At 51.0% G+C, this 27,619-nt stretch overlaps 2 protein-coding genes across 2 annotated transcripts; one reads left to right on the forward strand and one right to left on the reverse strand.

Moving 5' to 3' along the window:
• The first annotated feature begins 441 nt into the window (after window positions 1–441).
• MRPL9 (mitochondrial ribosomal protein L9) lies at window positions 442–6,566 on the forward strand. Its single transcript, XM_073322715.1, has 7 exons — window positions 442–574; window positions 875–1,034; window positions 1,863–1,987; window positions 3,099–3,149; window positions 3,971–4,072; window positions 4,793–4,876; window positions 6,086–6,566. Exons 1-7 carry the CDS (start codon window positions 470–472, stop codon window positions 6,203–6,205), a joined length of 747 nt encoding a protein of 248 aa, XP_073178816.1. The 5' UTR covers window positions 442–469; the 3' UTR covers window positions 6,206–6,566.
• A 12,928-nt stretch (window positions 6,567–19,494) lies between these two features.
• RIIAD1 (regulatory subunit of type II PKA R-subunit domain containing 1) lies at window positions 19,495–27,390 on the reverse strand. Its single transcript, XM_073323106.1, has 4 exons — window positions 27,257–27,390; window positions 25,289–25,365; window positions 22,408–22,454; window positions 19,495–19,641 (listed from the first exon to the last, which is right to left on the reverse strand). The coding sequence occupies exons 1-4, from the start codon at window positions 27,338–27,340 to the stop codon at window positions 19,568–19,570; spliced, it is 282 nt and encodes a 93-aa protein (XP_073179207.1). The 5' UTR covers window positions 27,341–27,390; the 3' UTR covers window positions 19,495–19,567.
• Window positions 27,391–27,619: the final 229 nt, after the last annotated feature.

The following is a 27,619-nucleotide window of genomic DNA, read 5'->3' on the forward strand; positions in this document are numbered from 1 at the left end:
GGGGTGCAGGGAGGTGGGGGTACAGTGGGGGTTAAGGGGTCCCTGGGGGAGCAGGGAGGTGGGTTACAGTGGGGGGTTAGGGGATGGGGGTCCCTGGGGGAGCAGGCAGGTGGGGGTACAGTAGAGGTTGGGGGTTCCAGGTGTACAGGGGGTGGGGGTACAACGGGAAGGGAAACAGGGATCCCTGAGGGGTGCAGGGAGGGTTAGGGGATGGGGGGTTCCTGGTGTACAGGGGGGTGGGGGTTCAGTGGGGGAGGGGGTCCCGGGGGGCAGGTAGGGGAGGGTTCAGTGGGGGAGGGGATCCCGGGGGGCAGGTAGGGGTGGGCCCGTAAGGCGGAAGCGAGGCGCTGCGGGCGAGGGGGCGCGTCAGGCGCGCTGCGGGCAGCCCGGGCTCGGGGTCCTTCCTCTGGGCCGGCGCGGCGCGGCGCGGGCCCTTCCCCCGGGCGGTCGCAGGCGGCCCCGGCGGAGGATGCTGAGGCTGGGAGCGGGGCGGGGCTGCGGCCTCCTGCTGCGGGGGCTCGGTGGGGAGCAGCTGGGGGCGCAGAGCCGGGGGCTGGGCCTCTCGCTCAGCCGGGTGAGGGGCCGGGCTGGGGGGAGGGTCCCACCCGGGGCTCGTCTCTCTCTCGGGGGGTCACCCCCCGGGCTGGTCTCTTGGGGGGGGTTATCTGGGGGGCTGTAAGGGGGGGGTCACACCCTGGGCCCGTCTCTCTCTCTCTCTCTCTCTCTCGGGGGGTGGGAGTTCAACCCCTGAGGCTGATCTGGGGGGGGTCATGCCCCAGGCTGGTCTCTCGGGGGCTGGTTTTTCCCCACCTGCGGGGGGGTGGTATTTGGGGGAGGTCACCCCCCCCCCGGGCTGATCAGTTTCTCTGCGCAGGGCACTGTGGTGGTGGAGCGCTGGTGGAAGGTCCCGCTGAGCAAAGAAGGGCGCCCGCCTCGCCTGTACCCCAGGAGGCACCGCATCTACAGGCTGGTGGAAGACACCAAGACCCGGCCCAAGGGGGAGCTGGAGCTGATCCTCACTCAGTCTGTGGACAGTAGGTTCCCAGTGCAGCCCCCGCCCCCACATAGCACAGTAGGGGCATTTGCTTTCCACACTGAAGAGCTGAAGTGGTGCTGGGTATCTGTCATAGGAGTCTGTATTTCTTTCCTGATTTGCACCAATCTGTTACGAGCTCGGTGTTAGCTAATGGTTAGAGCAGAGAAGTGAATCAGGACTCCTGGGTTCTGTTCCCAGCTCTGCCTCTATGCCCCTAGCAGTCAAATGGGGAGATCACTGCACTACAAAACAGGAGTGATCGCTGGATGTGGGGTGTTACCTGTTAAGACACAGAGTGGTTTTGGAGTTTAGGAATAAAGGAGTTATGGAAGTAACTATTATTGCACTGGTGCTAAAGCCTGCCCTCAGATCTCAGGCTCAGGCCCAGACCCAGGAGTTCTGGCTCCGAGTCCTCTGCTTTAACCACTACACAAGAGCAACTACTCAACTTGGTGTCCTTTGGTTTTATTTTTAAATGTTATTTTTGGATAGAGCTTTTCCTTTCCATAATACCCTAACTCCAATTATGAGTGTATACACACACACATTCTCATATATTCTGAATATGAAGTGTGGTATAGTGAAGCAGCTGATAGTCCACATACAGCGCTCAATCATCTCTCAGGCCTCTGTCAAAACATTTCTGCTTTTTAGGCCCTGTTTTCCAAACTCTTTTTGAAATGCCATTTTCCTTTTCTTATGTTTGACGTGCTCTGGCATCCTTCTTGTGAGGAATGTGCTGTGTAACTATATAAAAGCTCTCTAATTACCTGTGTGCTGGGTTTGCCAGTGATGTCATATTGTGCCCAATGTCTCTCATTCACAGACTTGGGAAGCCGGGGTGATGTTGTCTCAGTGAAGAAATCTCTGGCTCGTAACAAGCTCCTCCTTGAGGGGCTTGCAGTTTATGCCTCTCCGGAGAACAAAAAAATGTTTGAGGAGGAAATGAAGGTGAGTTGGAGGAGGGAATTGCCTTTCCAGCCCACATCGTGCTCTTTGCTGTCCTAATGTGCAGAATTCTGCCATGAGCAATTTGAGATTCTTACTGGATTCAGCAGGAGCAGCATGCAATCTCCTAAAAGCTAGGATTTGGCTCGCACAGTTAACCTGTGATTTCGTTGGGGGAAATATACCAGGCCCTGAAAGTTTAGTGTCTTCAGCAAAACATCTAGGTAGTGCAACCTCAGAATGAAACTGCTGCTCACTTGGGGCTTTGTGATTTTTTTTTTGAGATTTGCAATCAGGAGACTGTAAATCGAGAGTAGTTTTGTTTTCAAATAGGTTGATAGATTTAACCTTTTTTAGCAAATTGTGTGTGTGTGTGTGTGTCTCGCACGCGTTACTGGGATTTGAATTCCTGATTGTTTTGTTAGAAACAGACTGCTGAAATCTTGCTAGCAATGTTAAAGATGTATTTGGGAACATCCTGTAAAGACTATTGCGCTAAAATCAATTGTTTCTAGTATCTCCTATAAAATGAGTGGTGTATAAAATGCCTTTCAGTTAATATAATCTTGCTAATGACCAGGAGACCCATTATAAATTGCAAATAACAGGTCATTTAACAAATTCAACTTTTTAAAAAGACATCCCCCTAGTACAATGGGCTGCTGGTCCATGATCGGGGCTCCTAGGCATTACAGTAATTCACATAATGATCAAGGATTCTGCATTGCCAAAAGTCCCTTCTTCACCTGCTTTGACAAGTGCTGTCTAATTTCAGTGATGTAACACTGAATACACTAGTAAACCTACCATACAAAGCCAAAAAAGACCCCTGCTATTAAAGCTTTGTTGCAAAGTGGCGTGAGGACTGGGACTTTTGACAATTGTTGGATTTGCTGGCTCGTGAAATGGGAATTAACGAGTTGTGACTCACTTATAGCCCACCGGAGACATCCTATCCCAAAATACCCAGAATGGGGACATGGCTGACACTAAGGCATTTTGAATTGAGAGCTCCAAACCTAACCCCAAATCCTGGCCTGTACAGAGATGAACTGCGAGACATTGTTAACTGTGTGTTCATCTCACTTTTCCCCCCCAATCTTATTTCTCATAGCTGCGTGATGAAGGGAAGCTGGAGAGACTTCAAACCCAGAGTGGAGAAAAGGTGAGTAGAAGGGATATTTTCAGGGGTGGGGAGACCTACGAATGTTTGTGAAATAGCGGTGCGATTCCAGTGAAATATGAGAGAATCCCGGCCAACAAAACTGAAACTCCTGGCATGTTAATAGGAACCTGATCTGATTAGTGATGTCACTGGCATGGTGTCTTTTTAAATGGGGATGTTTGTTCATATAGCTTTTTTCCCCAATAAAAAGCAAGGACAAATACATAGACTGTGAGCCTGTAGGGCAAAGCGCTTGTCTTTAGCTAAACTGCCATTCCATACCTACTGTGGTCTCTAAACGACTGATACTATTAGCCCTTCTAAAGGGAGAGTGAGGTTCAGTCCAGTTTTGAATCAGAGTTATAATGAAGGTTCAATCAACCAGTGGTACCCAGCTCTTAACATGATCTTGGCAAGAGAGTTTACCAGACCTGTCCTGCATCAGTGACACTGAAACATCTTTACCCTGGGCTAGCTCTTCAAACAAACAGCAAGTTCAGTCAGTGCTGGCTTCATGACACCGGACAATGAAGAGCTGTTCATTTCATGAATGTTTGTAGCATGGGTGACAACTGGGTAAACTCCCCCTCTTCCCTCCCTCTGTCCTGCCAGTGTGACTTAATCCGGACTTTCTGGGACCCTCCTGCAGGCATGAGTGGGGGAGGGGGGGGAAGAGTTCATTCTCCGTGGGCTGTGCAGTCTTGGGTTCTGTTACTGCAGTGGTTTCATGATGCAGACACTTGTCTGCTAGAAATTCCACTGAGACCTGGCCATTCCTTGCACTCACGCTCTCCATCTGTCATCCTCCTGCCCTTCCCTAGACCGTCCAGTTCCTGAGGAGCTGCCGTCTGGAGGTGGGGATGAAGAACAACGTGAAGTGGGAGCTGAACAACGAGATCGTTGCCCGCCACTTCCTGAAAAATGTTCGTACTCTGGCTATGACTGGCACTCGCGTGCGGACTGAGGGTGGGGGAGGTGGCTAATTTAGCTCTGCCCCTGGGGTGCTGAGAGTGTTAATCCCAGACAGCAAAGCTGGCTCACTATAGGTTGGGATTTAGTGAGCGGCTCGAGTGGAGGCTCGTGAATTTATCATAAGGGGCTAATCAGGATAGACCAGAAATCTAGGGTGAGGCCAAGGCCTCCGCGTTCTCAGTAGACGGCTCTTGGCTGGGGTTAGGATTTACAAGGCCAAGCCCGTCCTAGTGTTAAGCTGGAGGGCATCTGCAGGAACCTGTCTACTCCCTGCAGGTCTCTGCCATCTCCAGGCCTCCCAGCTCACCAACACTCGGGCATCTGTCTCAGCAGACCGTCCCTGTCCAGCCCTCCTGTTTCCAGGCTTCCCTGCCTGCGCTAGGAGCGCTCCTTTACGCTCCCCAGCAGGCAGTCACATCAGTCTGGCCCCTGGCCCCCTGTTCCCAGCTGGGGTTGGTGAGCCACTTCCAAACTCCTGTTCTTAAAAGGGCCATGCAGGACTAGCTGGCCTCTGACCCCTGCTGCCCTTATAGGGGCAGACCGCCTTGTTCCACCTAGTTTAAGCATTGAACACCCACCAGCCACCGTTTGTGGTGAGAATAGAGGGACAGCTGCAGGCGTTAGGTTGGAATGAGCATCCTGGGGCTAAGTCATGGTGCTGATTCTTTCAGCTTAATGTCTTTGTGACGCCGCATGCGGTGAAGCTGCCCGATGAGCCCATCACGAGATGGGGTGAATACTGGTGTGAAGTGACGGTAAGTGCACGTTTCTTTGGAAAGGGGGCAGCTGCTTTTGTTTGAAGGTCACTTAGCTACAAACGGCTCCAACTTCCTCGTTCCCTACCCTCCCTGTCACCCTTCACGGTGGGTTTGGAAGATGACAAGGGCTGCTGGCTAGAGCCAGGAAAATGGGAATTGGGACAAATTCTGATCTCAGCTCTGGCCACCCGCTCGCTGGTGGCTTTGGGCAAGTCACTTCCCTGCTCTGTGCCTCAGTTTCCCCCCTCTGTGACACAGGGAACATACTTGTTGCCTCTTGGGGGGGGGGGGTTGGGTGGCTTTGTTGCTGACTGGGCCTCCTTTGAGATCCTCAGGTACGAAGTTACTGCTGCATCCCACATCTGCACCACCTGATCCACTCCAGAGTGCTTTACAAACTAGATACCCACAGAAACGCAGCCCCTCTTTTCCTTCCTGCCCACTTGGGGGAGGAGAGCCAGCTCTGAAACTTGCAGGCCGAGTGCCGAATTGGTGTCATTTATAGCTGTACCAATTTGCATCGCCTCCTGCTTAATTTGCTGTATTGAAGTCCTGATGCATGCGTGCGTACGTGCTACATTTCCATGTTGGTTATTGCAGCTCGGCAAGCTACGGGCCTGTAACGTACCAGTATCTTCTCTACATGATGTAACCCCGAAAGAATAGGGAACAGAATGGCCCAACGCTGAGAGGGAGAGAGAGACAGGGGAGAAAGGAGCTGATGTTGCAGGCTGAGATTTGAAATGGAACTGGAGGGATACAGGAGATTTCAGAGGGGAGCAGCAGAGGTGAAGGCCCTGGTATCAACCGTGCAGGAACAGAAGACTGGGTGTGGGGCGATGGGGGAGTCGGGCACAGTTTGTCAGGTCAGCTGTAGCAAGCCCATGAAGGGTTTTAAAGGTGAGGTTGCTTGTGCAGCTAGATTTGAAGCAACTCTAAATGTCTTCCCTCTCCGAGGCATTGGTAAGCTTGTGTCTGGACCTGCCCTGAGTGCTCTCTGACCTCAGGCCTAGTGAGTGTTTCCTGCCGGTGAAACCCTTAGCCAGCGACCAACAGAAACAACCGGCTGTGGAGGGATCTGGGACCCAGCCACTTTCCGCCAGCGTGGGAATCTGGCCCTTTGCATTCAGTTAACCTGGAAGCACGTGGCCGGCTCATTGTCTGGGGCCCTAACCCATGTCTCCGTCCTGGGCTTGTGTGTTGCAGGTGAATGGCTTGGACACTGTCAGGGTGCCGATGTCTGTGGTGAACTTCATGAGGCCAAAGACCAAGCGCTACAAATACTGGCTGGCCCAGCAAGCGGCTCAGGCAGCATTGAAGGGGTAAAGGCCCCTCCGCGCTGTCCTGGGGAGTTCTCCTCGGAAGGTTGGACTGTTGAGGGAATCCCCCTGCTGCGGTGTCTGGACCCTTCACCCTGCCAGCTGAGAAGGGCAGCCAGGCCTCAACTGGCCTCTCTCTCCTGGGGGCAGTTAGCTAACTCCTTGTAAACTCTGTGTCAGTGTTTGGGGGAGGTTCTCACTGCAACCACGAAGGGACCCCCCCCGCCCATCCCTCCCAGGTGGGGCTCTCTGTACAGGACCAGGAAAGCACCCACCGTGCTGTATGTTGCTCCCAGTCAAAGCAGGACACCAGAAAGCTCACAGCTACTAATAAAAGGCTCCCGTGTCCAAGCCACTGGCAGTGTAAATCGGCTGTGTCTTGATGCTCTCGGGTTCGGTCAGACGACACCTCGGAATTGGGGCAGCTGGAGGCCAAATACCCTATGGGGAGCGGAGGGGAGAGCACTGGGAGAAGCAGCCACCAGTGACTCACCTGATCAGTAGAAAAGCACCAAATGGTCTGTTCCCAGATGTCCAGCCTGATGCCCGCTAGTCCCAGTGCTGATTCCAGTCCAGCTGGATGGGGGGAGAGGAAATGGAAGGTGGAGAGTCCCCTACAGGAAGTTACCTTATTGCAGGAACAAGACTCTCAGCTGAGCTGGAGATCCCAGCTCCCTTTCACCACCCTCCCTGACGCAGGCATCCTAACAGAATGGGGGAGGGATGCACCCACAGCCGGCACTCTTCCCCTCTGCCCCTTGCAGCTACTTCATGGGTGAATGGGGCTAATACCGCAGAGCTAAAGAACCATTATGTTGCTCATTTTCAGCTGCTCTCAAGGTGGTGGAGCAGGGCTTAAATGCAGCTGTTACAGTGCAGGCAGCAGGAGAAGCAGGGACTCAGTCCTGCCAACCCTTCCTTGGGGTGTAGCCAGTCAGGGTCCTCTGTGCCAAAGCGCCTTTCTGCTAGTTGCTCTCAGCAGCATGGGCAGAGACTTAAATGCCCTGCCTCTAGCCTGACTGGGGACCCCAGCTGGTTTGGTCCCTGATCAAGGGGCCAGGGGGAGGGAATCTCCATGTGGTGACTGCTTCCTCTACTGGCCTACACCCCCATCTTCGGCCTCTGACACTGCCAGGGTGTCCCCATCTCTGCCAGGGCTGAGCTCTTTCCGGGGGCCAGTTGCAAACCCATCCAAAGCAACCTGATCCCACCAGGACATCCTCCCTTGTTCCCTCTAGCTCCCTCGCTGGGCTAGTCTGAACCCTTGTTGCTGGCTGGAGCCCACCAGAGCTACCTCCCGCCCCTGTTCAAGGTTCCCCACTCTTACTGAGGGGGTTAAATCCATCCCTGCCCCAGCTCTCTGCCTCCAGGAGAGGCTGGTCAGATGCATGTCCACCTCTGAGGGGGAGAGGCAAGTTCTAAAGCTGAGGGTGCTGGTCAAAATCCTGTGAAGCCCAAGTTTAAAAGGCCCAATAGCACGTGCAAAGTCCTTGGGATGAACAGTCAGCCTGGGCCCTTCCCCAGGAGCCATGCTCCAGGGGGCTGGGAGGATGCAGTGTCCCAAGCAAGGCTCAGGCCCTGTGTCTCCCCCATGAAACACCTGAGCCGAAGAGCCACTCACTGCAGAATGTGCTGCCCCTTCTGCAGCTAAGGGGGAACCCAGCATTGGGAAAGGCCCCTCTGACCTCCCAGTGCAGGCTGGGGCCTGTTGGGATTTGCCAAGTGCACCATCTTCTCTGCCAGCAGTCGCAGGGAGGTGAGGGCTGTGTCCTGCAGCTCAGGGTGCCCAGAGAGCTTGATCTGCAGAAAGACCAGCCACTAGCCCCTGTTCTCTGGCGGTGCCCCGGCAGCTGCTTTCAGCCTGGCGGACCAAGGTCATGCTAGTCTCATGCACCCACCCTTAAGCAGCACTGAGACCTATTGCTAGAGCGTGCCAGTAGGAGCATGCTGGGGTCCTTGTCCCACCTTTGCTACTTCAGCAACCCGCTTCCCCTCTGCGTTTCACTTCTGCCTGTAACACGGAATAACATTGAGTCCCTGCATCTCGCCGGCTTTGGGGGTCAGACTCTGCCGGCTGTGGGGTGAGGAGGCCCGCACTCTGCCTGGGTTAGGCCCCTTGACTTCAATCCACCTCTCCCTTTGTAGCTATCTAGTACCTGGCACTATCATCTACAGCTTCTTCCCTAGCCACAGTCCAGCCCCTGTCAGGCAATTATAACCCACCCACTTCCATGATGCTTTGCAACACAGGCCAGCAGCCAATCAGACAAGCCAGGATCCTCCTTTAAATAGTTCCCTGCAAAGTGGAAAAGTGAAAGAAGAGATTTCCCTCTGCTGCTGCCCTAGCAGCCTGCTCGCCCCAGCAGCCTGTTTTTAAAAGGACACGTAAAGGGATAACCTAGGGGTGGAGGCTGGAGGACAGGTAGGATCACCCTCTCTCCAGGTAAGAACACTCTAGTGCATCTTGCCTGAAGGATCCCAAAGCACTTAACAAACTGCTGTACAAACAGGATTGTTTGGCCAGTCATCAAAATGCAGCCACTTCTGGGGAGCACACCGCAGTTTCACAGCCCACAACGACACGGTCACGTTTTGAGGACTAGAAGTGAAATACCCCTGGCTTGTATTTTCAAAAGTGAGATGAGATTTGGGAGGCTTCTTTTTTGGGGCTGCTCACCTCGAGCCATCTCAAAGGGGTCTTGTTTTCTGAGGGCGGGCGCTTGGCCCTTTCTGAAAATCCGACTCCTTCAAGGTTTCTCAAGTTGGGCCCCTAAAATCACGAGGCCTTGGTGAAAATGTAGGCCACTATAGCCCAGGGACAGTGCAGGTGGAATGTCCTCACCCATGTTGGAATTTAGCCAGGACATTCTGGGGATCTACTGGATCAATTGTCGGTTATAGAGCCATTGAGGGAGGGGGACCAGCGATTTACTGTGGGAGAGGGCAAGGAAGTACTGCGGATTAGGGATCACCCCTGATGAGGAATCTACTGCTGACTGCCGAGCAAGCAAAGAAGGGGGGATTCATGGGAAGCTGCTCAGGATCTACTGCAAATAAGGATCCTTTGAAGGATCTACTGGCAATTGGGGAGGGGCTAATAATTAGGGAATCTGTTAATGAGAGATTAGGGATTCTCGTTGGGGAGAGAATTGAGGAGGACTTGGGGGTGTGGGTGCAGAAATCAGGGAGAGGTTAGCTGAAATGAGGATGCAATGAATGGTGTATAAATGGAGACATCCAGCCCTGGCATCCCTCTGTCCTACATGCCTTAGAGATACATTCCTAAACTACCATAGCAGGCGAGCGCTGGCTAACACCCGGCACTGATCCATGCCCCTTAGAGAGGTTTAAACCATGCAGGCAGCAGAAAATTCAGCCGCTTCCCCAGTTCTGCTTCTAGAGTCTTTTGTCTTTTTCTTGTAGTGACGCATGCAAAGCCAAATCCCCCATCCCAGCGAGTGTCATTCCCCACCATTCAGACTACATAGTACTTTGCCCACGCCGGCACCCAGGGCAAGCGATGGGAGGCCATGGCCCGCAGGCTTTGAAAACCAGGCCAGTAAACAAAGATCAAATGAAAAGATCAGAGCTTTGTTTAGGGGCTGAGTTAGGTGAGAGGCTGATGAATCCGGTACTGGCCCTTCGCAGTCCTTCTTACACAGTAGCCAATCCTGCTAGTAAATCCCGGCGTTGCGGCTTCGATCTCCAAGGATAATCCATCCAAGAGATCATTATTACTGAGCATCTCTATCGCGATGGTGACTGGAGGCCAGCCAAGCCAGGACTCTGTTATACTAGGCTCACTACAAGTGCATCTGAATCAGGGGAGGTGCATAGGCAGATGAGTCACGTTAACTTTCCCCTTCAGAATCCATCCTGAATGTTATTGAAACTCATGAGTTATATACGGTCCTGTGTCGGGAAGGAAATTGATTGGGCTGGATGCGATCAGCGTGTTGCATAAGATGAAATTACATTTTGTCGGCAATCTGCACGATATATGGGCTCTTTAAATTTTATACGGGGCCTGATAAATGGTTTGAAATATCCAGCCTCGGGGGATGTGGCTGGGATGCAACGTTTTTTATGAGTCGGCAACCGGGCTGGTGGCGTCGAGACGAAATGGAACCGAGTCACGTGCAAATGAAGAGTCATAATGCAAAACTAGCCAGGGATGGCAACGCTGAAGTCAAAGTGATTATGGAAATGCAAGAGCGGGATGTGTGTGAGTTGGGTCTCTATAGGCGGGTTTCTGTGTTGTGTCTCTGCATGTTTCTAAGTGTGTGTTGTGTCTGTGTGGGTGAATCCGTCGTCTGAGTGGGTGTCTGTCTCGTCCACTCACTGTTGTGTACGTGTGTGTCTGAGAGTGACTTGTTTGTGTGTGTCAAATCCTAGGCAAAGTTTCAGGGGGCATTGAGAGCACAGACACAGTGTTGTCCCTGCTGCACAGTCACATTGTGTTACCTCAGCGACAGGGAGTGGTCCCTTCACTGGCCTCTGAGATGAGTTTTGGTGGGTCTCAGCCTAGTTCCTCTAGCAAACAAGGTCCCCACCACAGCAATCTGCCTGACAATCCACTTCTCAGCAGAGGGGCCATGGGCTGCATGGCCCCAGAGCCTGGACTGCCTGCTCACCTGGATGATGTTAGTTGAGACTGACCTAAATTCTTGCCCTGCCCCTGCCCGGGCTGTGCCTGTACTGTGGCTAGTCGGGGACGCAGCTTTCTGGGCACTGTTCAGTGGCACTGAACTTGCTTGTTTGTGTTTAAGCCTCTCGGACAGCCTGGTGCCGGCTGCTTCTCCCCAGCCGGGTGCGGTTGCTCTGCCTTTGCAGACACGGCTCTGTCTATTGCGCCAAAAGGGATGCAGCTGGGAGAGCTGTTTGGGGCCTGATCCTGCTCCCAGCCATGGGAGCTGCAGGGGTGGCACTTAGGGTGGGGGCAGTGTGCGGAGCCCCCTGGCTGCGCTTACACATAGGAGCCAGAGGGGGGACATGCTGCTGCTTCCAGGAGCCACTCAGAGCGGGGCAAGCCCTGGATCCCGCTCCCTGCCATGAACTCAAGGGAAGAATTAAAACATCTGGAGGGCCGGATGCAGCCCTTGGGCCGTAGTTTGCCCACTTCCAGTCTAAACAGACAGGCGGTGAGAAGGGAAACAGGTACTGAGCACAGACCTGCCTTAGGTCATTCTATGTCCCAGTCCACTGCTCTCCCCACTAGGCCACTCTGCCTTCGTCTTCATTCATTTTCTTTCTGTGATCCCCTTTAAACACTCTACGATGTTGTCTTTGTGGCTGGCCGGCATTTCTACCTTAGGCCCAGATCGTGTGCCTGGGCTGAGCCCCACTGAGGCCAATGGGACCCTGTCCAGGATCGGGGTGGCGCAGAGCAGAGGGAATGCTGTGAAAAGGTAGGTCGATGACAAAAGGCAGCCGTGTTGGGAGGTTAGGGGCTGGGAAGCACCATAGATTTGCCAGTGGCTTTTTGATGCCATCCCATTCCTCCTAGTTCCACCCTCTTTAATCGCTCTCCCTGCTTGATGCCTATACCCTCAAATGCCATAGATGCTTCCCCCTCCCCGTCACTGCTCTTCCAAGCGAAACAGATTCAACCCTTCTTGGACACTGACCCCTCCAGCCCCCTGCTCGTTCCTAGGACCGCTCCCTGATGTTTGTCACTGATCACAGGAGGGAGAGCAGCTGCCCAGGTGTCTTCCAGAGCAGGATGCAGGTGTGAGTCCAAGCCAGCGTATATCATCCTGGGGACGGGATGGAGCAGAGCAGCCAACTGCTGCTCAGCCAAGGTCGTTTCTCAGCTCCCTGTTGTGTCTGAGGGATGTAAAAGTGGAAAACAGCTTGAAAATGGAAATCCAAAGGGGCTGCCGCATCCCCGCACAGCTGTGGCAGGGCATGAACTAGAGTCCCTGGACCTGCGTTTGCTGGATCGTTCCTTAACAAATGGCCCAATGGGGGGTGCGATCGAATCCCGGCTGCTGAGCAGCCTGAAGCAAATAGGCTTTTCTTTTATCGGGCCGCGCAGCTGCCCGCATGCTTTCTGACGGCAATGGGAGCTGCTTTTAATGGGCAGGAGATGTCAGGGTTTGATCAATGTAATAGCAGAGAGTCTAGCCACAGAGTTTGCTTTGATTTCCACCCCCCCATACACACGCACCCCCATGCACACCCCCACTGGCCTTCTTTCAACTTCTCGAAGTGGCAATTTGCTGAATTTCGCAAGGAGCTGATGAGCTAACCATCAATCATTAGTAAATAGTCATTAATAATCAAATCTTGTCTCGCTCATTGCGCGTTTCAACCACAGCTCTCAAAGCTTAGCTTGTAGGGTCAGTGGGGCGCGGACTGTGTATTCTGTGTTTGTATGGCCTGCTCCGTCACCGGGGTGTCTGGACGCTGCTGTAATACGCCTAATAGAGACCGCACAGCACCTAACGCCATGGGGTTCTGGTCAATGGCTGGGGTGCCTAGATGCTACCGTAATCCACCTAATGTACAGCACGCAGCAAAATGCGGTTCCGGTCCATACTAGGGCTGCTAAGCCCTACAATAATAATGAAGAGGTTTACAAAGGAGAGTCTGTGTTTTTGAGGCCTCCTCTTACTCATGATTATTATTTATTTCTATTGTGGGAGCGTGTAGAGGATCCAGCCACGTTCAGGGCCCCATCATGCAGGGTGCTGCACAGAGACAGAGTGAGAGACTGTCCCAGCCCTGAATACAGTGCTGTTAAACCCGCGAGGTGAAAGAATTCACAAATCCCCCTGCCCCCCAAAATCATGAGACTGCCTTAAAAATTATGGGGATTTCTCTCTCTCTTTTTTTTTTTTTTTTTAAACTGGGGTTCTTCCAATTTGCCATCTGGATTTTGATCCTTGAGGGGCCAGGTTCTCAAGCTTCTTTCTGCAACCATGAATCACTGTCCAGGGAGTATTAGCCCTGAAATCCCCAGGAACCGTTATCTGACTGTTCAGTGAACAGCTTGGCTCCACAGGACTTTATATCCCCAGCCTGTGCACACAGCACCCTGGGTTTGTCTGCTGCTCTCTGTGTACGGGACATAGGCCAGGATTCCACCCTTAGACAACCCCCCTAATTCCTGCCAAGCAGGCCTCGTTTAATTACCTCCCTGTGGAGAGATGGGCCCAAGTCCAGAAACCCCCCATATTTGGGAGAGTCCCTTTCCCTGCCTGCCCTTCACTCCTACTCTTGCCCCTCCTCTGTCCCACCCCCTTTCTTCTACCCCTTTGCTGCCTTCCCCGAGGAACAAGCTTCCTTCTCGATTTCATTTGCACTCCGCTCCTCTTGGTGGAAGGTAGAAGCAGCTGGGGGGTGAGGCACAGGGACAGAGAGACGTTGCTGAAGTGACCAAACACCTGATTCCTACAGAGGGCCAGATTCTCTATTGCCCTGGAGCAATTACTTACCCATGTGCCCTTGGGTCAAGATGATCCAAAGTGAGTAGTGATTTGGGGGGGTGTCATGATTTTGGGGCCCCTTTATGAAATCTCTTGACTAGTCATTGGTAACATTCACAGGGTGAAAACGTGGTCCCCTTCTAGCCCTACATTTCTACAGTTCTATGAAGGCAGCAGAAGTTCTTAATCTCAGCTTTCTGCCTCCCTGGGCCTGGCGTAAAGAAGCGCATCTCGTCTCGCTGACAACCCTCGTCTCTTCCCGTCCACAGAATATGCAGCACGTCTCATCTCCAAAGCACTGGACCAAGTCCTGGAGCCCTGGGCCATGGTTGCTGGGGGACACCTTGCCGGGCTAGGAGCACTGGCAACGCTGGTCCTTCACCGGTATAGGTCATTCCACCCCACCCCCAAGTGAAGCAAGCTATGCTGGCAGATGGGCGATGCCACCTGCAGAGCTGTGCCCATGCTAGGGGGGCCTGACTCTTCATCTTTGAACGCCAGAGGTTGGCACTATTGGAAGAGCTGTTTCCCGTGTGTCCATTTCATCCCTCTAATGTCGCATCCTGGCGGGTAACGTTCTTTGTCTTGGGCGCTAACGCGGCTGTCTGAGCCAACCCACCTAGCCAAGAGCTCTGATGGGATCACTCCAGCCCAGGTTTCTCCCCCTCCCAACACCCCCCCAATCCCTCCCAGCTCGAAACGATTTTTCTTGTCATTGCAATGAGCAGGTTTCATTTTCTGGGGCCGGAACAATCAGCTGGCATACTAAAAGAACAGGAAGCCCTGGCACGTAACAGAGCGAACACGCACAGCGCACGAGGAGGCTAATGGGAGCGGCTGACTTGAAGAGAAAAGCTGGAAGAGGTGCCAAAAAAGTCATTAAGTCCCTCTTCCACTGGGATTTTAGAGGAGGACAGCCTGAATATTCACGAGCATGCTCTTCCTTTGTGGGAGACGTTCCATCAATTATCACAAGGTTGGCATCCGGGTGGTGTCAAGGTTACTCCCAGCATAATGAGGGAGGTGGGTCCTGGCTGGCGAAGGGACAGCTTTGCTTGGAAACTCCATCGTAAAGGCTGCAGCAGGGTTTCTGTATATGGCCGGTTATTTTTCCCTTACGTGCTGCAAAAGCCTCATGGCTAGACCGATTGCCTTGAAACCTGGTGTGCTATATGGGGGGCAGGGCCAGTGTGAAAGGTGAAAATTTGGGGTCAGTTGGCCAAGGGTTTCCCAAGATACAGCTCCTCCCTCCCCAAGGGACCCATTTGAAAAAAATAACATGGACCTGATTCTGATCTTACACCAGTGCAAGGGCATAATCTGACAAGCACTTGACCAGGTGCTTAACTTGAAGGTTGTGGGTCATTCATAGAATCATAGAATATTGGGGTTGGAAGAGACCTCAGGAGGTCATCTAGTCCAACCCCCTGCTCAAAGTAGGACTAATCCCCAATTTTTGCTCCAGATCCCTAAATGGCCCCCTCAAGGATTGAACTCACAAGCCTGGGTTTAGCAGGCCAATGCTCAAACCACCGAGCTATTCCTCCCCCTCATTCCACTGACTTCAATGGGGCTACGTCTGTGCTTAAAGTTCAAGCGTGGCTTAAGTTCTTTGCTGGATCAGAGCCAGAGAGCTGGGCAGAATTGCGCCCTCCAGCAGGCGTAATGCTAATGAAATCACTGGTGTTACTCCACTGTGGAATCAACGGGAGATCAGAATCAGCCCCATGATCTATACATCACAGTTGTATGGTAACAGGGGCCATAAAAGTACCTAAAGGCTTGTCTACACATGGACTTACTCCAGAATAGCTAGTCTGGAATAACTATTGTGCTTTAAATTCACACCCTACCTTAATCCAAATTCAAGTGTAGACGTGTGAGAGAGAGAGAATGAAGGGTGGTGAATTTACAGAGAACAGGGGGGAGGGATAGCTCAGTGGTTTGAGCATTGGCCTGCTAAACCTAGGGTTGTGAGTTCAATCCTTGAGGGGGCCATTTAGGGATCTGGGGCAAAAATTGGGGATTGGTCCTGCTTTGAGCAGGGGGTTGGACTAGATGACCTCCTGAGGTCCTTTCCAACTCTGATATTATATATATATGACATAACTCTGTGGACATCTGTAACTCCCTAATTCCCAGACTTCAAGGAAAAGCTCTTCGCCCCAAGCACCAGGTCGCTTTGTTTCTGCTTGGCCAGCAGGGGGCTGGCACTGAGGCAAGACAGGCTTGTCCTCCCTGCCATGAGACCACTCAGAGGCGCTCTGACAGTGGGTGTTGCCTTGCCACCAGCAGGCTTTGCTCCTTTTTCAGAAAAACATTTGAAAGCGAATTTAAGCCTCTCTTGCCATCCCCGGCCAGAGGCTAGCAGCTGAGAAGCATCACTCTAGATGAGATAGAAGAAGAGCACTAGGCAACAGCGCAAAGGGTGTATGTACAGCTCCTAGCACAATGGGGACCTAGTCCATGGCCAGGGCTCCCCACTACAACAATACAGATAAATAACAGCTCTCTGCCACAAGGGGTAAGCTACTGTCTGTTGAGCAAATGCTTAAAGTCTCGGCAAATTAACCATCATTCCCTGAAACAAGTGATAGTCTCGGCCGCTGCTGGGAAATAACTAATAGTGTTTCACAGCAGGGGGAGCAGAGAGACATGAGGTGTCCTCAGGGTGCTGGTTTAGGGAGACAAGCCTGTGCCAGGAAGCAGCTCTGCGATGAAGAAGAAATGTCAGCTTGTCCTTCCTGGAAACCAGGATGATGTTGGAGCTAACGCACTTGTGGCTTGAAATAATAAGACTCCCTGGCTCTGAGCATCTGCAGATCCCCCACTGCTTTCCAAAGAAGGGCAGTGTCATTATCCTCATTTTACAGATGGGGAAACTGAGGCATGGGGAGGGGAAGTGACTTGCCCAAGGTCACCCTGAGGCCAGTGGAATAGAACCCAGGTCTCCTGTGGGCCAGTGCTCTACTCCCTATGCTATCTCCTAGAAGCAAAAGGAGGCTTGTAAAAGCCCTTAGACTTATCCCCAGGACATTTAACAGGAGGCTGGCTCTGCTGAAAGGGAGAAAACCAATCACACCCTGTGCTGGCTCCCTGCACTGGGGTAAATCTCACCCACCCTGGGCCACTGCAGCTAAGGAGTTAAACGCCTCCTGCCGAGCTCCAGCAGAGGTCAGTAGAGATTCACGCGGCTAGTTGATTTGTTACCCTTCCCCATTCCCATGCTTTGCCTTCACCCTTCAGCCCCGCGGCTGGGGCATATTTCATACTGGAGGAAGGAAGTGCTGGGCTGGGACAGAGATGATCATAGAACAGGAAGGGACCTCAAGAGATCATCTAGTCCAGTCCCCTGCACTCAAGGCAGGACTAAGCATTACCTAGACCATCCCTGACAGGCGTTTGTCCAACCTGCTCTTAAAAGTCTCCAATGATGGAGATTGCACAACCTCCCTAGGCAATTTATTCCAGTGCTTCGCCACCATGACAGTTAGGAAGTTTTTCCTAATGTCCAACCTAAACCTCCCTTGCTGCAATTTAAGCCCATTGCTGCTTGTCCTAACCTCAGAGGTGAAGAAGAACAATTTTTCTCTCTCCTCCTTGTAACAACCTTTTACATACTTGAAAACTGTTCTCATGTCCCCTCTCAGTCATCTCTTCTCCACACTAAACAAACCCAGTTTTTTCAATCTTCCCTCATAGGCCATGTTTTCTAGACCTTTCATCATTTTTGTTGCTCTTCTCTAGACTTGCTCCAATTTGTTCACATCCTTCCTGAAATGTGGTACCCAGAACTGGACACAATACTCCAGTTGAGGCCCAATCAGCGTGGAGTAGAGGGGAAGAATTACTTCTTGTGTCTTGCTAACAACAGTCCTGCTAAGACATCCCATTTTGCTTTTTTCCAATAGTGTTACACTGTTGACTCATATTTAGCTTGCGATCCACTATGGCCCCCAGATCCCTTTCCGCAGTACTCCTTCCGAGGCAATCATTTCCCATTTTGTATGTGTACAACTTATTGTTCCTTCCTAAATGGAGTACTTTGCATTTGTCCTTATTGAATTTCATCCTATTTACTTCAGACCATTTCTCCAGATCATTTTGAATTTTAATCTTATCCTCCAAAGCACTTGCAAGCCCTCCCAGTTTGGTATTGTCCACAAAGTTTATAAGTGTACTCTCTATGCCATTATCTAAATCATTGATGAAGATATTGAACAGAACCAGACCCAGAACTGATCCCTGCGGGACCCCACTCATTATGCCCTTCCAGCCAGACTGTGAACCATTGATAATTACTCTCTGGGAATGGTTTTCCCACCCGTTTTGCACCCCGCTTATAGTAGCTCCATCTAAGTTGCATTTCCCTAATTTGTGTATGAGAAGGTCATGTGAGACAGTATCAAAAACTTTACTAAAGTCAAGGTATACCACGTCTACCGCTTTCCCCCTATCCACAAGGCTTGTTACCCTGTCAAAGAAAGCTATCAGGTTGGTTTGACACCATTTGTTCTTGACAAATCCATGCTGACTGTTACTTATCACCTTATTATCTTCTAGATGTTTGCAAATTGATTGATCTGGGTTCAGTTCCCAGTTCCTCCCCTCCTTGTGTTTCATGGACTGCAGGCTGGGTGATAACATGAAGGGTCTCCATGCTTGCAAGACTAACTCACTGTTTATTGCTAGAACTATTTACAGAGCTGTTGTAACTGCAGCCAGCATTCCAGCCATGAGCACACAGACTGACTTCCTGGTGCTTCCTCCACACTCTCTCCTCCTGCAACCTGTGCTCCCCCCTCCAAGTTCCTGGCAGGTTGCTACCCTGTGTGTCCTTATGCCTGTCACTTTTTCTCCCTGGGCCTCCGTCCCACCATCCGCAGAATGGTGATGATGATGATCCTTTCGCTCAGCCTTAGCTGGTCAGAACATGAGCTCTTTGCAGGACGAGTGATTCTTTGTTTTGGGTTTGTGCAGGGCTGAGCACAATGGGGTCCTACCTGCTGTGGTAATAGGAGCTGTGCCTTGAATGACTGAGCTTCCCTGACAGAAAGACTGGAGAATATAAGATAAATAATGTGAAGCTCTTTGCCCACCTTATGCATGGACGCAGAGTAACCGAGATCAGGGCCCTGTTGGGCCAGGTGCTGCACTGAGGCAGAGTAAAAGATAGTTGCTTCTCTGATGATCTTACAGTCTAAATAGACAAAAGGTGAGAGAGAAAACAGAAGCACAGTGAAAGGAAGGGACTTACCCAAGCAGTGGCAGAGCCAGAGCCAGGATTAGAACTCAGAGCTCCTGACTCCCAGTGTCCTACCCTCTCAACATTGCCTCTTGTGCTCAGCTGCTCCCTGAGAGAGCCTCAGACCTCACAGGATCAAGCCTGAAGGAATGTACTTGTCCACATACACTTGCAAAGACAGAAAAAGGGTGGCGGTCAAAGGGCAGGTGTGAGAGTGACGGATGGAGACACTTGTGAGAAGCTAGCTGGTACCTCATTCCCTTCACTACGACCACGGCAACTAGGAAAAAAAATCTGCCCAATAAACAGCAACCCTCCTGGCATGAGATCTGCCTCCTGTCTTTGTACATTTTCTTTGCCACGCAGAGAAGCCAGAGTAGGGAAAGGAAATCGTCCGTGAATAGAACAGGGTTGACCAGTAGATCTATTTTAATGATGCTACCAGAACATACAGCTGTAAAGCGTGAAACATCACCAGCAACACATGGGTGCAATCTCTCTCTTTGCCTCCAGAGGACACTACACAACTGAGAATTATTAGCCATATTGCAAAGCCTTCAAAATAAAAATAAACACATTCCAGAGAATCTGGAGGATAAATCTAAGAATCATCCCCCCCCCCCCCCCCCCGCAAAAAAAAAATCTCCTAAATTTCTATCCTGCTTCAGCAAGGAAAGAATGGGACGGGTCTCTCTCAATTCAACTGGTTTGCTTTTTCCGCTAGTATTTTCTGTGTCTTCATTGGAAGCTCTGGATCCGTAAAATGTTCTGAAATGACAGAGAAAGGTGAAAAGAAATATTGGTCTAAGGCATCTTTTGTTTCATTCGGTGCCTACGTGCAATGGGGACAGATAGACCCGATAGGTGGCTGGAGAGATGATAGACAGCTGGGGATGGATGGTGATAGACCCATAACGCACATCTCCATCTCATTCCATACATGTCCATTCTCGATAGATGGGTCTATATGGTAAATTTGCTGCCCAAAATATTATTAACACAATTTCAGGTTGACCTCCAATGCCTTGTACCCTCCCAGAACATCAAATGCACCTAGAGTTGAACCTCCGAAAGCCAGGAAATACAGAGTTAAGGGCCCAGATTCACAAAGGTAATTTAGGTGCCTAACAGTAACACCCATTGGAATCAATCAGTGAATCTGTCCCCGTAACACAACAAAGGCAGTTGTGGTGTATGCAGACAAATGACAGAACACAGAGCTGTGCGACACACCACGTTAAATACATCGTCACATGTACATCGTCACGTTATCAGCCCAAGCTCTTCTCCAGCAGTTTTCAGACGTGGATCTCAAAGTGCTTTACAAAGGAGGGCCGTATCATTATCCCCATCTGTAAAATGGGGAAACTGAGGTCCAGAGAGAGGAAGTGACTTGCCCAAGGTCACCCAGCTGGCCAGTGGTAGATGGGAATAGAACACAGGTCTGGTGAGCTCCAGTCCAGTGCCCTAGCCACTAGGCCACAGTGCCTAAATGCAAGTGTCAGTGTAAATGGCACGTTTGTTTACTCATTGCTCATGACCATTTATTATAGGGCAGCCCTGGCTGAGTCATACTGACAGTTCATCTCCAGGGGCTCTTGCCAGATTTGGGGGGACAGAGTTAAGGTTGTGGAGTGAGATTGGTGGGCACCTTGCCACCAATCTTCCTCTTAGAGTCTAAACCTTCCTTTAGAGACTCTAGCCAGCCCAAGATCCAGTTTCTAAGCAGCCTCTTTGTTAGCAGCTTGAGGGAAACCTCAACGGGGGTGCCAGCGTATGCCAGACCCTGGCATCTAGATCCCCATCCCAGCGCAACAGAGGCAGACCTTTTGGAGAACAGTAAATCATTTGAGCCCATGAATGGGCTCATTCTAAACATCTGCAATGGCCACAGGCTGCACCTTCGGCAGCGAAGGACGACTAGAAACCCATGCAGTAGAAATAACAAGGCTGTAGTGGGGTGGCCACTGAATGAGCGCCCCCTGCAGGTCAGAGGTCACTCTGCAGTGCCCTGCTACCAGTTTCTCCCCTCTTCAGCGCACCTTAATAACTCACAGTCCACAGGTAACGAAAACACATTCCTCTCACTGGGATCTGTTTATTGACCCCTTACATACCAGCCCTTCAGGCCCCAACCCCAGTTCAGTCCTTCTCTCCCTGTAGGTAGGGAGTCCCCAGCAATAGGTCCTCGGCTGTTCTCCCAGTCAGAGTCTCTCCCAGGAGCCTTCTGGTCACTGCAGCCCCTCACTATCCAGCTCCCTCCGTCTCAGGGTCTTTGCAGGAGCGTTTCCACATGCTCTGCGGTGTCTCAGCCCTTGCCTGGGCTTCTCCTCTTCACTGCTGCCCTTTACAGGGTAATCCCCCTGCTCTCTCCCAGGAGCGGCTCATTCCGTAATCAGTCGCCTCGCCCCAGCGGCAAGCCGCCCCGTAGAAAGGCAAGCCACGAAAAGCCAAAGAGCCAGTTGCAGCTATCAGTGCCTGCAGCATGTCGATTCAGAGAAATTCCACTGACTGCAGTACGGGGCTCAGAAGCAGCGAATGTGCACCCATACGCCAGGGCAGCACTGCTCTGAAGCGACTGTCTGGTTCTCCAAAATCTCACCTTTCATTAAAAAACCAAACCAAACCTTACGCCTTGAGCTGCTATGGTGCAAAGAAGTTAACGGAACCACTGCAGTGGGGTCTTCCTGAGTCTGCAGACATGGTCCCAGAATACTGGGCGTTCCAGTACTTCTGGAAATGGCACTGGCCTGCCCCCCGCTGGCGTGTTCCTGCCCCCTCAGCCTGATCTCGCACAGTGCGTTTGCGTTCACGCCAGAGGGGGTGGAGCAGTGCGCTCTTAAAAATGGTGTCCCCTGGCCAATACCGCACAGAATCACTTCTGGTTTGGTCCCAGTGCTGTATGGGGGACAAGCCACCACAAAAGAGTACTGTCTGGTTCAAACCTGGAGAGGTGGCCTCCCTAGCCGAGAGCCTGGGACAGTCGCTCAGAGCGATGTGAACTGTGTCATTCGGATCCGCAACAGGTTAAGCCAGGTTCGCAGCCATGCTGACATCATGGTCAATATTGTGAATGATTTCACTCCTCTCACATAAGAGCAGAGATGGAGTAGGGCGCAGACTTACTTTGCCCAACTTATTCTTCCACGTGGGTGGCATTTGGGAGATGCCACCCTTTATATTTTCCCCGCCAGTCAAGAAGGAGCAGAGTCTGTGGGATCCCCAGGAGCACCAAGCAGCAAAATGATTGTATTTTGAATACACGTACTACCTACCGTGAGCCGTGTCTCGCTTTGGCAACTCACAGAGGTGGAGCTTATTTTGTGGGTGGGGCTTAGAATAGTCCCACCCTCCTTTTTCCCCCCTTCCAATTCAACCCTTGCTTCAGTGGGGTTGCTCTGGATTTACACTGGGGTAAGCTAGACAGAATCTGGCTCACTTTCTCTAAACCGTTGCCTCAATACTTCTGAAGATCATAATAATACTAACAAGTCTTGCTTTTCTTGTCTAACAGGATTAAAATAATGGTTTTACCTGCTGCAAACTCAGGGATATTCTCTGGTCTTCTCAGCATAACTTCTCTGGGGAAAAACGGGGAGAAATAGACTTTAAACCAAGTTTTACTGATTGGTCTTGTGGTGGCTTATTATGTTAGCCCTGTCTGAACACACAGAAGACGAATTGGTAAATTACACTTTTATATTGGGAATCAATAAGCCAATTAGTTACTGAGGAAAAACATTTAATTTATGTTTGCCTTCAATTTTAGGGAATTTTATATTTATAAAACCCCACAACAATTTAGACTGGCACAAAGCTAAGGAATATTTATCACAATTAAATCTTCCTCACTGAATTACACAGCCCTGCATTGGGAATCGATAAGATAATTACTAACAAATGGGGGAGAAAACATACATTTCACCTGAAATAAAACCACAAAAATTTCATCATGGTTAAATACTATCCCGGGATAATGTCCCAAGCATTTTGTAACCTGAAATCCTATTGAAAGCAATTAGATATTGGCGTGATAGACTGGGGGATCTGCATTCACCTACGCTCCTGCCGTTCAGCTGGGTACCTCTACAGGGAAAGGCCCAGTTCTGGCCTCATGCCGGAGTAATTCTGTTGGCTTTGATGGAGTTACTCCTGATTTACAGCAGGGTACATGCGAAGACAACCGGTCACACAGTATCCATAATACACGAGGGTAAATCAACATAGCTGCAGTGAAGTCAGGAGCTATGCCAGCTTAAACCAGTTGAGGATCTGGCCCATGATTGGAGAACTTCTCCGCTCCTCACTTAGGAATACCCATCCCCATGCCATTTGGTTCTTGGGGTGTCCACACTCCTGTATGCTACTTGGGATTTCCCTGCTAAGACCAGGGAGCTACAAGAATCTTGAATCACACATGCACGAAGCAGCAAGAGGGAAGTATTTAGGAGCACAGGGTACAAGTGAGGAACAGGATGCAATTAAGAAAAGAGGGGCAAAAACCCTTCAGGTGAAGTGTATTAAGCTATGGCATAGTCTGCCAAGGCCATGGTATTAGAAGCCTCATCACTTGGGATATTTGAAATTAAACTGGAGAAGATACATCCTGAAAAGAAAATGTCCTAGAGAAAATAATCAAGCACCAACAGGGAGTAGATGGGCCCTAACAGGATTTTTCCATCTCTAACGTCTGGGTAGAAGCTTTCAGACCCAATTTTCAGGGAAGCTGAGCACCCTCAACTGCAGCTGAAATCAATGTGAGCCGCAAGTGCTCAGTGCCTTTGCAAGCTATCTCCCTAATGACCCTCCTTCCCTTTAGTCCAGGTGAGACCAGGTGGTTCTACCCTAATCTACGCTCACGCCCCTGCCAAGAGGTAGCAGATAGTGGGGTCCTGCAGTGCTGCTTTTCCAGAGGAGGAGAAATCAGTGACACAGAGTGTGTATGTAGTCTTAGTGCAATTCGTTTTATTTACACTTTATACACCAGGCCTGGAACAGAGAAGGTCACCAAGAGCATGCAGGCAATGCCGCCTGTCAGGAAATTTCAACCACGGTACCAAGGCCTGGTTCCCTGGGATTAACGCAGAAAGCAAATGCCCCAGCTGCTTGCAAGAGCTCCACCAAAGAGCATTGAACATTATAAAACTAACAACGCAGCTTTTCTTCAGAGACTGAACATTGCTCACCAGCACAGACAAAGAACTTGTAAGACTAGGTGTAGCGGCACCATCTGGTGGCCCCCATCCTCACAATGTCATTCTCAACCCTCCTTTTCCTTCTCCCATGCAGTGATATTTCTTCTTACAAACTGTCCTCCACATATACGCACTAAGGCCTAGCTTCTGGTTAATCAGTTTCCTCCTCCCCCAGACGGCACTCTACACCTCTTGTATGCCAGTAGAACCCCTGGAAATACCTCCAGTATCCGAGAAGGGGGCCTGCGCTAGCTCTTGCCAATTCCTGCTGGGAATGGATGAGTTTAAAGCTGTTAACAGCTTCCACATATGGTTCTGATTCTCCCTGATAAAATCCTGCTGGGTCAGCTGCATGGAATAGGGGTCAGAATAGGTGCCTAGGGGTTACAGTGCACTTGCTAACTGCAAGCTGTTCCCTGCTGGGAAGTGGGGGGAGATATTCACTGGATCATCTCATCTCTGGCTAATTGGTCACGTCAGGGTCTGGCACTCAGTGAGCTGGTCCTTTAAAGGGAGCTCAAGCCCAGCTTACACCTCTGCTTCACTCCCTCCCAGACCATGGGACTTGTAGTCTACGGAGCATGTGACTGAGAGGGAGCAAGGCCTGCTGGGAAGGCGGAAACAGCATGTAAAGGGAGAAAGCGCTGAAAAGAGTTATGGGCTAGAGGGGGGAGCCTGCTAGGGCTGGGTCTGGGTCTGGTCTGGTCTGGTAGGCCACGCCACGCCACGCGGTCAGCAGGGCAATCCTGAGTTGAGGGCAGACTGTTTGAGCAGTCTTGGGGCTAAATCCTGGAGCGTGGGCCCCTTGGGGGTGTAGAAAGCTGAGGGTGCTATGCCCAGGGATGGGAGAGGATGACCATATGGACTGTGTTCCTCCTCTGAGCAAGAGGGAGCTACAGCACTGGGAGGAGAAAGACTCATCCAGGGCAAAGGAACTGTGAAAACTTCTGTGACCAAAGTGGAGGCCTGAGCCCAGGGAGGGCAAAAGGAACTGAAAGCCTGTGAGCAGGGGAGAGGGCTGCTTTCTGTCTCTCCTGGAAGGAGAGGACTTTTGCCTTGGCCAGAGGACTCAATCAGACTGGGGAAGACCATCTCCTGAGGAGGGGAAACTGAGGCACAGTGAGGCAACTGAACCAATAGCTGCATGTCTGGTGTTGGAGGTAAATTTTCAAGACTCCAATTCGTACCAAGTGTCTGTGGTGTTGGGAAGATGAAATTACCTCAGAAATCCTGATAGCAGCAGCTCAACTTCTTTGTGAGACCTCAGGTACTTTTCATTGGCAATGCGAGTGTTAATCTGGGAGCAGAAGCACAACAGCAAAGGTATGTTTAAGGGCTGCAGCACTGAACTGGCAGTAACCCTGTTTCGTTAGTCCAACAGTGCTTTGCTGAATCAGCAGTGGTACATAGCATTTACGTAGCCCTCTGCCTCTCCAAAGTGCTATGCAGATGCTAGGCAATCCTCACAATTCCCACCGTGAGGGATGATCCTGTACATCAATATTATGTATGCCCATTACATTGATGGAGAAACTGAGGCACAGAAAGGTTCCCCTCTTCCACTAGACATGAGTGGTAGAGCCAGGAATAGAAGCCAGGAATCCTGATAGACATTCTGAGGGTGATCGAGAGGTCCAGAAAGGGGGAGTTCGAGCAGCTCAGGAGCAGAACTGGGCATAAAACCCAGCTTTCCTGATTTTGCAGTCTATGCTCTAATAAACGTATTAGATTTTATTCACTGACATCCTTCTAGATCTAAGGTTTAATCTAAATCAGGCCCTGGGGAAGCTGAATGAGTAATTATCACCTTGATGAGAATATTCTCCGTAAATTGGAGGAATGACTGAAACTGATCAAACATCTTTTGAAATCCTAAATACGTTGATTGTGGAGATGGCAAAACGGAGAAACTACAGTTTATGTGCCAAGGAGAAATGTTCACTGACTGGGTAGGGTCAAAGCACTTCAACAGGATTTTCTGGTTGTTTATCAGTAAATTGGATTGCCAGCCCTCTGGCTCATAGCTTTAAATCCAGGAATCTGTGATCTATCCTTGAGACCATTCCAGCTCAACGTAACTAGAGCTGTACAGATAATAGGGGTTTTCACTTGGCTGGCAACTCCAAAAAAATGAGAAAACGTTTATTTTGGGTCAAACTGAAAATGAGCTTTTTTTCAAAACTTCTAGCATTTCAAAGAGAAAAATATTTTGAGTACAATGAAATGTTTCTTTCAAGTCTAAATGAAACATTTTGATTTTATTTTTTTGAGCATTCTAAAACACTTTTGATTATTAAGAGAATTAAAGGAAACTTGGGGGGGGGTTGTTTTGAACTAAAAAATAATAATCAAACCATTTTGATTATTTTTGGACACTTTTTAAGGGTTTTTTTGTTTTTGTGTTTGACTAAAACAATTCAGCCAACCCGACAGCAATTCACAACACATTTCAGTGTTGCTGAATCTGCATTTTTTTGGCCAAAAAAAAGTTTCTTGGGAAACCTAGATGCTGGGACTGGACATCAAGGGCTGGGTCGCTCGATAATTACCCTGTTCGCTTTATTCCCTTTGAAGCATCTTGCACTGGCCATGTACAACTGGTCGGACCCAGTCTGGCCGATTTTATTTAGAGCAGGGTGAAAAGTGTCACTTTTGGGTGACAATTCCAGGAGTGAAACCAGGACTCGATCAGACTCTGTGTCTCACTCCCCATGCCTTGCCCAGGACCCCAATGTCTTGCCAATAGCCCGAATACGATCAAGACAGCCCCTAAAACAGCTTAAACAAAATGGTCAGGTAAAAAATCCAGTCTTCCCCCGGGAGTGACCGGGACCATCAGCACTGCCCCACCCTGCCCCCTTAGTGGGGGGGACACACATAGGGGTGTCGAACTAACCCTTAACATCCCCAGTTAAGGGGTCCTGGGGCTGCCTCGGGCCTGCACCTTAAGTTTTTGGGAGGGAAGAAGAGGAGGGGGAGGAATGGCTCCCAGACTGAAAAAGGTTTTTGGGTGGGGAGCAGCCCTCCTTTTGGGGGAGGGGGGAACCTTCCTCCACCCATTCCTGTTTTAGGGTGGGATTGCCCCATTATCTGGGGGGAGGTGTTTCTCTTGGACCCAGCCCCCCCCTCCACACATGCACTTTAAGGCGGTGCCGCAGTTCCCCACCCTCACCCCCCCACACACACACCTTGAACTCCATGAGCTGTGCCTGCTGCTCTGGGCTCAGGGCCCCCAGATCCAGCCCCTCCAAGCCGGAAGCCACATCAGCCATTTTGTTAGCTCAGGCAAGCGGCTGGGGTTGCTATGGGGACAGCTTCAGGCTCCAGCAGGCCCAGCCTTGTTCTGAATCCCGATCCTCCCCCCCCAACCCCGGCCCCGAGGCCTGGGGTGGGGCTGCAGGCTAGGGCCCCCCCTTCCCCAGCAGCAGGGGAGGAATTCGCTGGCCTCACCTCAGAACTGCGGGCAAACCCCCGCTCCCCAAAATCCTGCCCAGATAGAGGGGAGAACCCCCCAACCCAGCACAGATGCCACCCACCCCAATGATCATGGG

The sequence above is a fragment of the Lepidochelys kempii genome, chromosome 24, assembly GCF_965140265.1.
Source record: "Lepidochelys kempii isolate rLepKem1 chromosome 24, rLepKem1.hap2, whole genome shotgun sequence".
Taxonomy (NCBI): Eukaryota; Metazoa; Chordata; order Testudines; family Cheloniidae; genus Lepidochelys; species Lepidochelys kempii.